General features: G+C 38.2%; 1 protein-coding gene across 3 annotated transcripts in view; it reads left to right on the top strand.

Moving 5' to 3' along the window:
* Positions 1 to 13,779, top strand: part of zeb1b (zinc finger E-box binding homeobox 1b) — a 64,061-nt gene extending 50,282 nt beyond the window's left edge. For all 3 annotated transcript variants that reach the window (XM_042735565.1, XM_042735566.1, XM_042735567.1), the window contains exons 3-8: positions 3,916 to 4,071; positions 6,275 to 6,477; positions 6,891 to 7,002; positions 7,389 to 9,067; positions 9,175 to 9,355; positions 11,003 to 13,779. In XM_042735565.1, coding sequence (XP_042591499.1) covers positions 3,916 to 4,071; positions 6,275 to 6,477; positions 6,891 to 7,002; positions 7,389 to 9,067; positions 9,175 to 9,355; positions 11,003 to 11,721 — 3,050 coding nt within the window. In that variant the 3' untranslated portion in view covers positions 11,722 to 13,779. The remainder of the gene's footprint in view (positions 1 to 3,915; positions 4,072 to 6,274; positions 6,478 to 6,890; positions 7,003 to 7,388; positions 9,068 to 9,174; positions 9,356 to 11,002) is intronic.
* The last annotated feature ends 1,220 nt before the right edge of the window (positions 13,780 to 14,999 follow it).

The raw sequence follows: 14,999 nt of genomic DNA, 5'->3' as shown, positions 1-14,999 counted from the left end.
AATGTTGAAAACAGTTGTGCTGCTTAAGATTTTTGTGAATACTGTTATAAATTTCTTTCAGGATTTTTTTGGTGAATAGAAAATTTTAAAGAATAGCATTTATTTTAAACAGAAATATTTGTGACATTATAATTGTACTTAGTGTCGATACACAATAAAATTCTATATAAATGCCTCATTCATTCATTTATTCATTCATTCATACTGTCATTTTAATTCATCATTGCTAAATAAAATGAAAAAAAATAATGAATAATTACTGACACCAAACTTGTGACTATACCTGTATACATAGAGATATATGGAAGCTCCACCACATACAACTTTTTATCTCACAATTCCTTTTTTTTTCTCGTAATAGCGTGATACAAACTCACAATTCTGACTTTTTCCTCAGAATTGCGTGATACAAACTCGCGATTCTGACTTTTCCTCAAAATTCCGTGATACAAACTCGCAATTCTGACTTTTTCTCAGAATTGCATGATGCAAACTCGCGATTCTGAATTTTTCCTCAAAAATGCATGATACAAACTCGCGATTCTGAGTTTTTCCTCAGAATTGCGTGATACAAACTCGCGATTCTAAGTTTTTCCCCAGAAATGCGATACAAACTCGCGATTCTGACTTTTTCTCAGAATTGCATGATGCAAACTCGCAATTCTGACTTTTTCCTCAGAATTCCGTGATACAAACTTGCAATTCTGAATTTTTCCTCAAAATTGCATGATACAAACTCGCGATTCTGAATTTTTCCTCAGAATTGCATGATACAAACTTGCGATTCTGAGTTTTTCCTCAGAATTGCGTGATACAAACTCGCGATTCTAAGTTTTTCCCCAGAAATGCGATACAAACTCGCGATTCTGACTTTTTCTCAGAATTGCAATTCTGACTTTTTCCTCAGAATTCCGTGATACAAACTTGCAATTCTGAATTTTTCCTCAAAATTGCATGATACAAACTCGCGATTCTGAATTTTTCCTCAAAATTGGGTGATACAAACTCACGATTCTGAATTTTTTTTAGTTTATCTTGCAAGTTTATATCTCCCAATTGTGAGAAAAAGGTCAGATTTTCGAGATGTAAACTTGCAGTTGCAACAAAAAATGTCAGAATTGTGAAATAAAACCTCGCAATTTCATTTTTTATTTTTATTCAGTGGTGGAAACAGGCTTCCATAGATAGATATATAACCTTTATTATAATTTAACTTAATTATCATTACTGTAATACTAAAAATAGTCTCACATTCAACAATGTCTCTACCTATTTACTTCTTAAGGGCAAGCTATGATGTTTTACAAGCAAAAATCTGTTTAGGGGTGTTTTCTGTTCAAACCAGTATCTGATACAGTCTACATTTGAAGGGTCATGTGAGCAACCTCACAGAAAAATCAGATTTGAGCAGAAAATCAGATTTGGGCCACATTCAGCCTCGGTGAGAATGCCATAGTCAACCGTAACTATTTTGTTAGTGGGTTTAATGGATAGTGGAACCACGCTTACAGAACCTCACAAGATTTTATATACATATGTCTTCATTTTCTCTACTTAATCATCTGAGTTAAAGTAAATCTGTGAACTGGCTGAGCTTTTAGACTCATGTGACCCAGCTCTGGCACACTAATAGCACGTCATTGTCAAATCAAACCAAGCCCGTCACAGAACACTCATGCACTTTATCTGACCTTCACCCTTAATGTGTTTAACAAGGTCAGGATGTCATATATAATCATGTACGTGTGTTAGCTGCTTCCCTGAGCTTAGACTACAACAGTAGCTTATTTGTTTCTCTTCAAAGAAAATTTAGGTTGTTGTACAATCACAAGACAACATCTGTCTGCCTCTGTCAACTTGTTTTATTGTAAGGCCTGAGGGGATATTGTTCCTCACAAGATGTCACAGGACTTTAATAATGTAGCATAATAAAATAGTTTGTGAACGATTCTTGGAAACGCTGTAGTGTAGATCTTAGTGTAGAGTGAGGAATGAGACACTCTTGTCCAGCCCCACTAACATTCATGTCTCTATCTCTGGCCCACTTATAATGTGAGATTGTCACGGCTACAGAAATGTTGTGATGTCCTGACAACAGCGTGCTGTGATGGCTGTGTAGTGCAGGGCAAAACTTGGAGCGAGAGCTCTGGCAATCATCTGTTCCTTCACTAGCGGAACATCTCACACCCAGATTTCAACACGATTTAATCCTCTCAGGAACCTTTGGGAGGGACCTACTGAAATATTTGCCATTGAAATCACTGGAGATCATGATAGCCATTCATTTCAGTGGAGTTTATCTTTTCAATGTGTTCATGTTTTTTCTGTCTGTAAATGGCAAGAGCATAGTTTAAATGAATATGTAAATGAATCTATAAAATAAGCATAAGCACAACGAAAGTCTTGCCACTTCAAAGTAAAATGGACTAAAATTTAAAACTAAAGTCCAAAATGGACTAAAAAAAATGGAATTAATTAATATGTTTATTATTATATTAAAAATAATGAAACAAATCAAATTAACATGTTAATTATTAATAAATAATTAATTAAATGTTTGTTGACTGGGTGCTTGATTTAATCAACATTTAATAATTTTATCATAATTAAAAGAAAACTATAACACTGCAAGATATTAACAATACATTAAAATGTTCAGATTTAATTGTATTTTGCTAATATTGATTAATTTTAATTGTTGGATGCATGTAATGAATTAAAAGTAAAGTCAAGTCATACCATTTCAAACAGAGTAAAATGAACTAAACTGTTTTTTATATTAAATTTGTAATTAATTAATATATGTTTATTAATAAATTAAAAATAATGAAAATAATAAAATGTACATTACTTATTAATAAATAATAAATTAATTCATAGTAAATAATAGCTAATAACAGTAATAATAATAATACCTACTGACAATTGAACATACATTTTAAAGACAAAAATTACAAAAAACTAATAAATAATGATAATTAAAATAAATAAATATAATAACACTGATGACAGGATATGTGTCATATTTGGACCAAGGACGTTCGTCTATACTGTGGTGAGAAAACCCTACATGTCAGACAAATAAACAGTGTCGGTATGAATCAGTGTCCCTTATGGAGACATCACTACTGACAAGAGTAGAGTGCACTACAAAAAGAGCTGCTGAGAAAGAGAGCGAGAATGAGCAAAAGAACACTGACATAAACAAAAACAAAAAAACCCTCTTCATTTTCTTTTTGTCCCTCACATATTGCAGGATCTCTTAAATCGTTCCGACACACAAATGCACAAATGTCCTCAGGTGTTTCCGAATGTTGTTTTGACTCGCTAGCAAATGCCATTAGTTGTAATTGCTGACATTGCGGACTCATTTTCAGCATACGCATGAGAGAGCGCATTGCTAAGGCACAGAACAGTGTGCCGCCCGAGGGCTCAGTTTCTCCCGAAGCCTTCACTTGTTCATTTGCAATCGTTAGCTGAGCCAATCTTTCGTTTGTGAGCAAAAGAGAATGAGAGTACATTTCTCAAATTAAAGAAGCTCATTTAATGGGGACGTTGAGCTCAGATTGTGCATTAAGCCCGAAATTGAATTAGCTGCACCAGAGTGATTTCTTTTTCATTTGCTTTTAATAGGTAAATGTGCAATCGAGGACTAATATGTGTTTTTGTGGGTGTACATACCAACAGACATGAAGCTATGTATCTAAAGCTCATACCCACTCAAACTCCTCTGAGTATTTAGCTAATGTACTGTTTAATAGTGAGTCACCACTAAATATTTTGGCTGTTATTTGGTCTCTTTCAAATTACTTATCCTTCATATTTTATCCTGCATTGGGCCGTATCGTATGACTGATATTCTGTCCACAGACATAGCGGTGAGCATCAGTGTAAGTGTGTCTGTATTTGTTGCAGTGAAAGAGGAGTGCGTGTCAGAGGAGGATGAGAGGAGCAGAGATGCTTTGGTTGAGGAGATGCTCCAGCAAGGAGACACGGCCGTCATCTTCCCGGAGGCTCCAGAAGACGAACCGCGACAGGGCACACCAGAAACTAGCGGACATGATGAAAATGGTACACACACAAACACACACACGCATCACACACATTGTAAACACTTCACTGGGTAACATTACTCAAGATGAATATAAATAGTTGCTAGAATAAGTGTGAACTCTTGGATTTTGTTTTATTCATTGTTAATCAGTCTATTTTGTTTATCTGTTATTGTGACCGTGTTTTTGAGTAATACAGCAGAAGGCACGAGGGTTCACATACGTTTTCCTGCAACTGTATGTACTTGACATTTGAATCTCACACATGGAGTAGCCACACTTGGCTCTGAAACGATTTTAAATTAAATTAATTTAATTTAATTTAATTTAATTTAATTTAATTTAATTTAATAATTTAAATTAAATTAAATTAAATTAAATTAAATTAAATTAAATTAAATTAAATTAAATTTAATTTAAAGCTACTAAAATAAACAAAAAATATAATCCAAATAGACTTACAGTGCATTCAGGCTATCAATTTCTACCTATCATGTGTTCCCGGAGTCGAACCCCTAACCTTGCGCTTGCTAACGCAATGCTCTACCACTTGAGCTACAGGAGCACTAATGGCTCTGAAATGATTTCTAGGTGCCAAAACTTTATAAATGTCGTTAAAAAAACTATTGCAAAATGGCATACTCCAAAATACCAGTTATTTTTAATCAAAGTAACCGATGTAACGTAAATTTAATTTTTGCCTTTCACAATAAGTCATGCCGATGGATGTTGGTATGTTTACGTATATCGCAGCCTCCACACTAGCTGTTATTTTTAATCAAAGTAGATGTATGCGTGTATCTTTAGTGAAGCAGTTCGGAGAGCCACTTCTGAAACGTGCCGCAGCGCTGCTGGTATAAACACAAGCATTGACTAGAGTGGCCGTGATCATCTCTGGTGGCCGTGTCGGAGCAGTAATGAGCCACAGATGTGTGAAGTTAATGCAATTAATGGTAAGGAAAGCAGCCATGTATGAGCTGTTTCTTGGAGGTTGTAGTACATCAAATAATGATCATGAGATTTTTACGTACTCCAAAAAAAAAAAAAATTACAAAAAAAAAAAACGAAATTTCTTTTTCGAATTTCCCAAAAACCATTTACACAATCAACTAAAAACCAACACATGCAAGTGTAAAAACTTTTTTTATATAGGTATTTTTACGAAATTGACATCAGGCATATTTTAAATTTTTTAATTTGCACAATTCGAAGGGTAATGGAAACGCAGCTTCTGTTAGACCTGCAACACCTGTGCAAATCTCCCATACCTGAGCTACTTTCTCACGTCCCTGTTGCTGTTTGTGAGAGAGAGAACGTTTCACCTGACCGGAGAGAGAAGGTTAATAGGTTACCTGTTAACAGGTAATATGTTACCTGTGTGAGAGCTGGACAGAAACCTGTCCAGGTGTTTCCTGCTCATTTTCCATTTGACATTTGAAAAATAATATATTAATATTATACAACATAGATAAGTGTTTCCTTAAATTTAAACGTTTGGTTTGAGAAATAAGACAGTGGCAAATCTTAATTTGTATGCACTATAATGGCATTTCAATTAAACTTGTTAATCTCTTAATGTATGACAGCGGCTTTATTTTTTTTATTTTTTTTTTGGTTAATATGTGCTGTCAAATCTTCTCTGGCCTGTTATTCACGTTGCTTTTGTAACAGGCTTCACCAGCATGTTGTTTCTTTTATTTATGAAATCCATTGTTCATCCATGTAATTATTTGCCTTGTTGCCGTGGTTTTCTTTGATTACCCAGCTGCCAATCCTTATTCTTTTTATTTTGGCTGCTGTTCTTCAGCTCTTCATGCTGGAGATATTTCAGGATGGGAAGTGTAACACATTAAAGACCTTCCCAACCTCTCATATTCTCATTTGCCAGTGCATTGATCCATGTCTACATGCACACGCACACACAAACACTTCACAGATAAATCATCTATGCCAGAAATGTATGCAACTGGATTCCCTTGTATTACAGTACATTAGTCTACTTGCACACCGCTTCAGATATATTTGAACAACATAGCAAATAATTGTATGTGAACTTGAATACATTTATAACTACCAAAAGATAAAAAAAGATTCATGATTCTAATATATGCTTTTGAGGAAAAAAGAAGAGAGAGATAAAAAAAGGGAGTCGCAGAAAATAAAAATGAATACACACATACACCTCTACCCATCTGTAATACTCTCTTCTCTCTCACTCTCAGGCACGCCAGACTCATTTTCTCAGCTCCTCACCTGTCCCTATTGCTCTCGTGGCTACAAGCGTTACACCTCACTGAAAGAACACATTAAATACAGACACGAGAAGAGTGAGGACAACTTCAGCTGCTCTCTCTGCAGCTACACCTTTGCCTACCGAACACAGCTAGACAGACACATGACCGCACACAAAGCTGGCAGAGAACAGGTATTCTGTCCTTATCCTATAATGTTTGTGAGAAGTGTGATTTAATGACATTTTAAATCTAACATGTTCCAAATAGTTTTTACGGGATAACTCTGGGAATAAGGTTGCAATTTTAGACTATTGTGTGTATAGTAAATCTCAAAGATTTAAAACTCAAAACGGTTGGATTTAACACATAAGTAATAATATATCACTCATGGAATACCTAAAGAAAAGAACTAAAAAAACTTTAAAATGTACTGTAAATATAAATGTTGTCATTAAGAAATTAAAGTACATAGCTACATTTTATACAAAGAGCAAATGGTTAAAAAACACTTTTAAACACTTTTTATGAGATTTTACACTTAGATATAAATGATGACAGCAGTATTGTTCATCTGATTATAACACATTCTCTCTTACGTTTTTAGCGGCATGTTACTCAATCAGGTGGAGGAGGGAATCGAAAGTTTAAATGCACTGAATGTGGCAAAGCCTTCAAGTACAAACACCACCTGAAAGAACACCTGCGCATCCACAGTGGTGAGGACTGCTTGAAATATGCTATGCTACTATATCTGTGTGTGTTTGTGTGTGTGTTTACAAGCATGCATGTGTGTGCATTTGTTTACTTAGGGCAATTACTGTCAGAGGCTACCTAGTTTGTACTTTAAAAGCTGCACACTGTTTTTATAGCCTTTACTGTTTGAAAAAAATAATAATAATTCTGTGTTGTAGTTTCTTTTGAGGACCACCTATGAAGTGTCTGTTTAATTTACTTAAAGAGATTTACCCTCCATTCATTTGATCATCACATACTGTATCTGAACCACACGTGTCCTCAACAGTAAAAGCAGTAGAGTTGAAGACCTCTTTATATATATGTGAATTGTCGGTTTTCTCATTTCTTTATTGTGTGTGTTGTATAGGAGAAAAGCCTTATGAGTGCTCCAACTGCAAGAAGCGTTTCTCTCATTCCGGTTCTTATAGTTCCCACATCAGCAGTAAGAAATGCATTGGCCTCATCTCAGTAAACGGACGGCCGCGACCTCCTCCTGCCACCGGGGCTGCCAAGGCCCCGCAGTGCTCTTCCCCATCCCTGCCAACCTCTTCCCCCACAGCACATGTCCAAGTCAGAGACAAACTGGACAATAGTAAACCCCTTCAGGAACAGCTTCCCTTGACACAGATCAAGTCTGAGCCACTGGACTATGAGTACAAGACTGTGGTGGTGGCGCCATCTGCTAGAGGCGTAAATGGCATATTACAAGGTGGGGCAGCAGCCGTACAGGCTGTTGTGCTCCCAACAGTCGGTCTGGTATCCCCAATCAGCATCAACCTTGGGGACTTACAGAACGTGCTGAAGGTGGCAGTGGATGGGAACGTCATCAGGCAAGTGCTGGAAAGCGCACAAGCTAAGGGGCAGCAAACAGGGACGGGAATCGTTGGAGCAGGAGGGGTGGGAATTGCCCAAGCACCGCAGCAAGTCATACAGGCCATTAGTCTTCCCATCTTGGACCAGGATGGCAGTGCTAAGATCTTCATTAATTACAGTCTAGACCCTTCACAGGCCCAAGTGGTCCTTCAAAGTCCAAAGAAGGAATCTTTGGGGTTGAACACAGAAGCCTGCAAGGCTCAGAAGCTGCCAGAGGACCTGACAGTCAAGACGAATAGGGACAAAACCACCATCACTGTGGATGAGAAGAGCATTTTACACAATGACACAACACTTAAGCACTGTGGTAAAGATGGACATAGGGTAAACGGGAAAAACCTTGAGGGGAAGATAGACTTGGAGGAAGGACTGTGTCCTGGTCAGCCTCCCCTGAAGAACCTTCTCTCCTTGCTCAAGGCTTACTTTGCCTTAAACAACGAGCCCACCAAGGAGGAGCTGGCAAAGATATCAGAGTCTGTCAGTCTTCCAGCAGAGGTGGTGAAGAAATGGTTTGAGAAGATGCAGATGGGACAGATCTCTGTAGATCCCTCCTTACCCCTGGGTGAGGATGAGCAGACCACTCCTGGAGATTTGGATGGGACTAGAGGTGCATCACCCCGACCAGAGCCAGATAAGCAACTGATCTCAGAGAAGCAAGGAGAGAGGGAATGCTGTAGCCCAGCTGAGGGTGTAGCAGCTGGGGAGAATGGGATAGAGAGTGTCCCTACATCCCCTTCACCACTAAACCTATCCGCCGATGGTCCTGTCCCAGCCAGGACTCTTGAGGAAGGCGAGGGACCTCTTGATCTGTCGTTACCAAAATCTGCTGCTACAGCTGCTGTGGCTAGCGGTCATGTAAACACTGTTTACTTGGCTCAAGAGGAGCCATTGAATTTGACTTGCACAAAGAAGGAACTGCTCAGCAATGCAAGCACCAATGCTGCCATATATGCCAGCCAACCAAGTGCCAATCCCATAAACATCGTGACCACTCAACTGCCCACCCTAGTGGCTATCACTGACCAGGGACAAGCGCAATGTCTTCGTGCACTTACCACCACTAATCAGACCATCCTGATCCCGCAGCTGACTTACAGTTACACCACTACATCCTCCAGTCCAGCAGGGAACGACGCTCCACAGAAGAACGTTATACACGTCAATGGCATCAAGGTGAGAGCCGTGCCACAAATGTACCTTGTACCAAGAGTCAGGTATGTGCATACAAATGTACCTTGGTTATATCAAATCAAAACGATCTGCTTTTTCTCACAATGTAGGAGGAGAAACAGGAGATGGGGTCAGAGGTCACCTCGACATTGGAAGAACAGACAGACTCAGACTCAGGGCCGACAAGAAAGAAGATGAAAAGGACGGAGAGTGGGCTGTACGCCTGTGACCTGTGTGACAAAATCTTCCAGAAGAGCAGCTCATTGCTCCGCCATAAATATGAACACACAGGTGGGATTCTCACACAAAAAGGGGAAAATAGTAGGCGTAAGGAGTTTAGCCAGTTTTTAGATGTTCCTTCATATGTAAATGGCTTGGCATTTATAGAAATATGATTTGAAGTGATACTGAAGGGGAAATTATGACAGAATACATTGTGTTGCAGTAATTTTACCTATTACACACAGAGCAGAACTGAATTTAAAGTTCCAACCGCTGTTAAATTACACGTGCTGGAGGGTGCGGCGATTTATTTTCCCTTATCCGCTGGCCAAATACATTACCTTCTCACACCGAACCCAGGCTGTTGCATCAGTTCTCTGTTAGTAATTTACACTCCTCCTCCCTCTTTTGCTTTAAAAACATGAGAAGTTTGTGAAGCCAAGAGTCAGTCACCTCTCACTGTTAAAATACCTGGCCAAAAAGTGAGCAGCACTCATCCAAATGACATCACAGTGCCTTGAACCACAAATTTTGCTGTCTTTTCTCTCTCACTTATTTTTTGTCTGAAGCCACAGTTTATAAACTTCCAGGCCAGCCTTGGTGGAACTGGCCTGTCTTGTGCACCACAGCTTGTTTTGATTCATTGTTTGGTCTTATTGTCCATGGCTACATAACAACATGTAATGCAATTCTTAATGCCTTAAAGATTCAGGGTTGAACACTGGGTGTGGGGGATTTTCTAGTGCTGCATGAAGAGATTACAATATTTTTTTTGTGGTTGGAACCCTTTATTAGTTGAGCTGTGTGACAGCTTTTTATAGCATGCATATAACTGATGAAAATTAGTCCATTTAATATATCATACTGTGACATAATTGTATCGATCAACTGACAAACATTCATCATAAACTTCCAGTGGATGTGACATGATTTTTAACACGTTAAAGGGATAGTTCACCCAAAATAGTTATATCATTCAATCATGAAATTTCTATCATTGATTATTCACCCTTATGTCATTCCAAACCCTTAAGACCTTTGTTCATCTTTGGAAAACAAGATATTTTCTGATCCTGCATAGACAGCAACAGAAATACCACGCCCTTTCAAGACCCAGAAAGGTAGTAAGGACATTGTTAAAATAGTCCATGTGACATCTGTGGTTCAACCTTAATTTTATGACGCTACGAGAATACTTTGTGTGCAAAGAAATTAAAAATATAGACTTTATTCAACAACTTCTTCTCTTCCATGTCAGTCGAATTCTGACATGGAAGAGAAGAAATTGTTTAATAAAATTACCATTTATGCTTTCCTTCCCGTACCTTCATAAAATCACAGTTGAACCAACGATGTCCTTACTACCTATTTTACCGATGTCTTTACTACCTTTTGGGGCATTGAATGTGGTAGTTCTGTTGCTGTCTATGCAGGGTCAGAAAGCTCTTGGATTTCATTAGCACAATTAGCATTCACATTAGTGTGATTAGCACCACTTAAACAGAAGTCACTTTGGAACCAAGCAGTGTTCTATTGGTCAACATGACGAATTTGCATGACCATCTTCTACATGGGGACCTATTTCGCCCTTACCTGAAACTCCCAATTGCACAGAAAAAAAGCTCAGAAATGATTGTATTTCTCTGTATATTCTAGTAATGACACAAGTACTCCAAGATAAATATTAATAGAGTGCAACTTCTTCATCTCTTGCAGGAAAGAGGCCTCATGAATGTGGGATCTGCAGCAAGGCCTTCAAACACAAGCACCATCTAATAGAGCACCTGCGCCTGCACTCCGGAGAAAAGCCGTACCAGTGTGACAAGTGCGGCAAGCGCTTCTCCCACTCTGGCTCCTACTCGCAACACATGAACCACCGATACTCCTACTGTAAGAAAGAGGCTCAAGGCCAAGGGCTAGGCCAAGGAGTCGAGGAAGAGGACAATCCTGGTGAAGAGCAGCCTCGGACGGGCAGCACAGCGACCTCACCCCCTTCCCACCTGGACTCGGATGAGCGGGGGAGTAGTACCAGAGAGGATGAGAGTGAGGAGGATGAGGAGATTGGCTCGGGGAGCTTAGTGGATGAGGATGAGATTCAGGTGGTCAAGATCGGAGAGGAGGGAGATGAAGATGACCAGGGAGCAGATGAAGACCAGGAAGGGGAGGGAGAGAGGATGGAAGGGGCGGAACAAGAAGAAGATGGTGACGAGGAAGGTGAGAGCGAGGAAAATGATGGACAAACGTTGAAAGTCATAGTGATGCAGGATGAATGTGAAGACGGAAACGAAGAGGATGAGCAAACGGCAGAGGAGGCCATGGACACAGGAACTCTTAAACACATGAAGGACATAACAGAAAAAGAGAACCCGGCGGACGATAAGAAAAAGATTGAAAATGAAGAAAACACAGCCACTATGAATGGAGATGTGAAGTGAAGCCACAACTGTGTTTTTATGGCCCTTATTCCTTACGACGTTGTTTTATAAAGTTACTAATTTGAAGGAACAAAAAAGACGTTTTCTCTCCGCAGATGTTTCTCTCTCTTCCTGAGAAGTGACTGTTAAGACAAGAATGAAGTGAGGAAGAGAGCGTGACTGCTCTTACGCTGCATTTAAACCCACTACTGTGTATAAACCCCCAGGTGTGCCTGATAAATACGAAAGTTACTTTTTCCACATAAAGACGATTTTCAGTGTTTGAGTATGGTTTGTATAAATGCAAAGTTTAACGAAAAAAAAAAAAAAAACAAAGAAAAAAGAAAATGACGCATATACGGACTGAAACTATACACGTTTTGGCTAATAATGTTTATTACTAAAACGCCTTGGGTCAATTTCTTTTATCAGTATTACTAATTTTTTGTCACTCTCGGTTTACCCTCAAAAGCTGTACAGTTGGAAGAGAGAGATTTCTATACGTTTTTATTGCCAATGAACAAAACTCAGTATTTTCTTGCATTTGAAGGAAAAAAAAGTATCCTGTGCACTACCATATTCCCAGTTTACCTATGGAACACCTATGTGGGCCTTGTGTTGTTTAATGTCTACCTTCCAGTATTAGCACCCCTAAGCCACGCTAGTGCTCGCTAGCGCAACATTTGTCTGTCGTCTCATTTCAAGGAGGACTGTGAGCCTTAAATGTCAAAAGATCGATGCGGTTACGGTGGGAGGGCTTTAATGAATCCCAAAAAGCCAAGACATTAAAATCTTAGTAATCCTGAACAGCTGGTTTTAGACGTAGTCTTCATCATGTTTCAGGTGATCGCCATCAGTCCCTTCCCCACCCATCATCCACCCTTATGCAAAAACATGCATGTTGGAAGTGCCATTGAACAGTGCTGTGCCGTCGCTGAGCAGCACACTCGCGTGGGGCTTATGCTGTCTTTGATTTTGGTAGCAAAATTTTGGACCCCGCACCTAAACCACTAGTCCTGACTAAAGGACAAGACTGCCTCTTTTTATTATTATTTTTTTTATTATTTGTTCAATTCAGTAAGGACTACACTGCATCAAGAAATCAGGAAAGACGATCAATGAGCAAAAAGGAGACAAAAGAAGCTCTTTTTTCAGCCTTGAAGTATTTTTCCCCTGTTTGGTGCACTTGTTTCTCTTGTTATCTTTAGCTGCACGACACTTTTTCTTCAGGTAACAAATGTAAGCAGATATGATCAATGAAGAATTCACTTTTAGTGTTTTTCGTTTCTTTTCAGTCAGCCTTTTTACCTGTCAGTATTAATTTTTGTCTTGTTTGTAATGACGTTTTTGTTGTTGTTGTTTGTTTCAGTGAACATTGTGTAATTTTTTTGTTTTGTTTTGTTTTTCAGTAAAGGCAGTATTACCCCTCCCATCCCTCACCATGTATAACTTTACATTTTTAGTTTTAGAGACCTTTTATATTTATGTGTCTTATTTTTGTATTTTCTTTATGGTTATTTATTACACAATGTAGTGTACAATACTGTAGTTTGTATTAATACAATAATATATTTTAGTATGAAGAATAATTTCGAAGAAAAATGAAATCAAAGCTGGGGAAGGAACTCTAGCATTTCAAAGTGTTTTAAAACAGAAAAAGTATTATTTTCAAATTTTCAAAATGCATTGTTTGAAACAAAACAAAAACACCCCTAAAGTGTATGAGAACTGTTAGCTTTTACATGTCACTTTCATGTTATTGTCTCTTACCCCACTATACTTTGAAGCTACTGAAAACTAATTGTATGCTATACACGCATGAGTCCTTGCTGTTGCATCGAAAGATTGTCCTTCACCATGAAACTGTGCTGCCCTTTTAATGAAGCCAAAACATCATCAATGTGTTGTTTTTAATATTATTTTTGGTTGTGCCAATTTGTAACTCTCTTTGTCTACATCAAGGCAACAAAGTCTTTTATATGTCCCTGTTTTAACCTTTTTAGTGATAGCTTTTTGTTTGATCGTTTGTTTTTTTTAATGACTCCCCATCTCACAATAAAATACTTCCAGAATTCAACACTTACAGCTTTTCTAGAATATTTCCATTACACGATATGTAGATCTTTAATTACAAGACCTAAGCATAAATTTCAAAAGATGAGAATGAATTTAGTCTCTGTTGCCTACAGAGACATGCACAGTGAACACAATCCCTCAGCTCCAACAAAAACCATTGATTAGGATCAGGTTGCCATGCGGGTTTTTGGATAGAGAGCATGAATTATTAATGCAACAAACATAAACCATAATGATCTGACTGAAGTCTGAAAATGATTTGATTCATGCTCAACCCTCTGCTGTATGCAGAATAGACTCACTGTGTTTGTGTGCAACTGCCATAAATGATTTTGTTAAAGCAGAAGCCAGAATATTCTTAAACTCTGTGGCAGCTGGATGTTTAAAGCAGTTATAGAAGGACACTCTTAATGTACGGTCTTCTGAATGATCAAACTGGGCACTCAAAATCAGAGTAGCTTTCTCATGACCCTTCTGCCAACTTAGTATTGAACAATCTGGAAATCACACACAAGGCTGGAAATGTGTGCACACAGAATGAAACGAGAGCCCTGTTTCCAGCAGTAGCTGAAAGCTGATGGACAACAGCACAGAAACAAGCCAATAGTGGAAGCAGAGAACAGAACACCCCCTGGGAAATTTAGTGGATAGCACAATCAAATACAAATAGCCTACATCTGTGCTCAAAACATTACCCTTTACTTAAAAATCATGTTCATTTAGCCAAGCGCTGGATTTCACCGCGTGTAGGCACGAGGATTAATGCTGAATTCACAAAGTCACTGAGATTTCCCCCATCCATATTTTACTTGGATTGTTTCAGCACACTTGATTTTAATAAACAGTTTTATAGGTGGAATAAGCACAGCAGAAGTTCACATTAAGGGTCGGCGTCATTATATGAATTCTGGTGGTTATTACATATCATCCAGAACAAAATTAAATAGCTTGCTTTTCTTTGCATTTCCTCTGTAAGCAGAATGGATGATAAACTGTGCTGAATATGTAAGTTATTTTATGATGATCTTTAGGTCCAATATGAGGTTAAATTTTCCAAAACAAAATTGCAACCCTAATTGTGTGTTTGCATTTGTACTGTAGATACTGAAAGCTCCCCAAGACTTATTATTTTTAAACAAAGTTAAAACAAACACACACACACACAAATAATTAAAAAAAATAAACAAAAATCATAAATGCAAATGAGAAATTTTATGCCTTTA

This window comes from Cyprinus carpio, chromosome B12, assembly GCF_018340385.1.
Source record: "Cyprinus carpio isolate SPL01 chromosome B12, ASM1834038v1, whole genome shotgun sequence".
Lineage (NCBI taxonomy): Eukaryota > Metazoa > Chordata > Actinopteri > Cypriniformes > Cyprinidae > Cyprinus > Cyprinus carpio.
The sequence above is the reverse complement of the archived record's forward strand: the minus strand, read 5'-3'. Positions and strand labels throughout refer to the sequence as shown.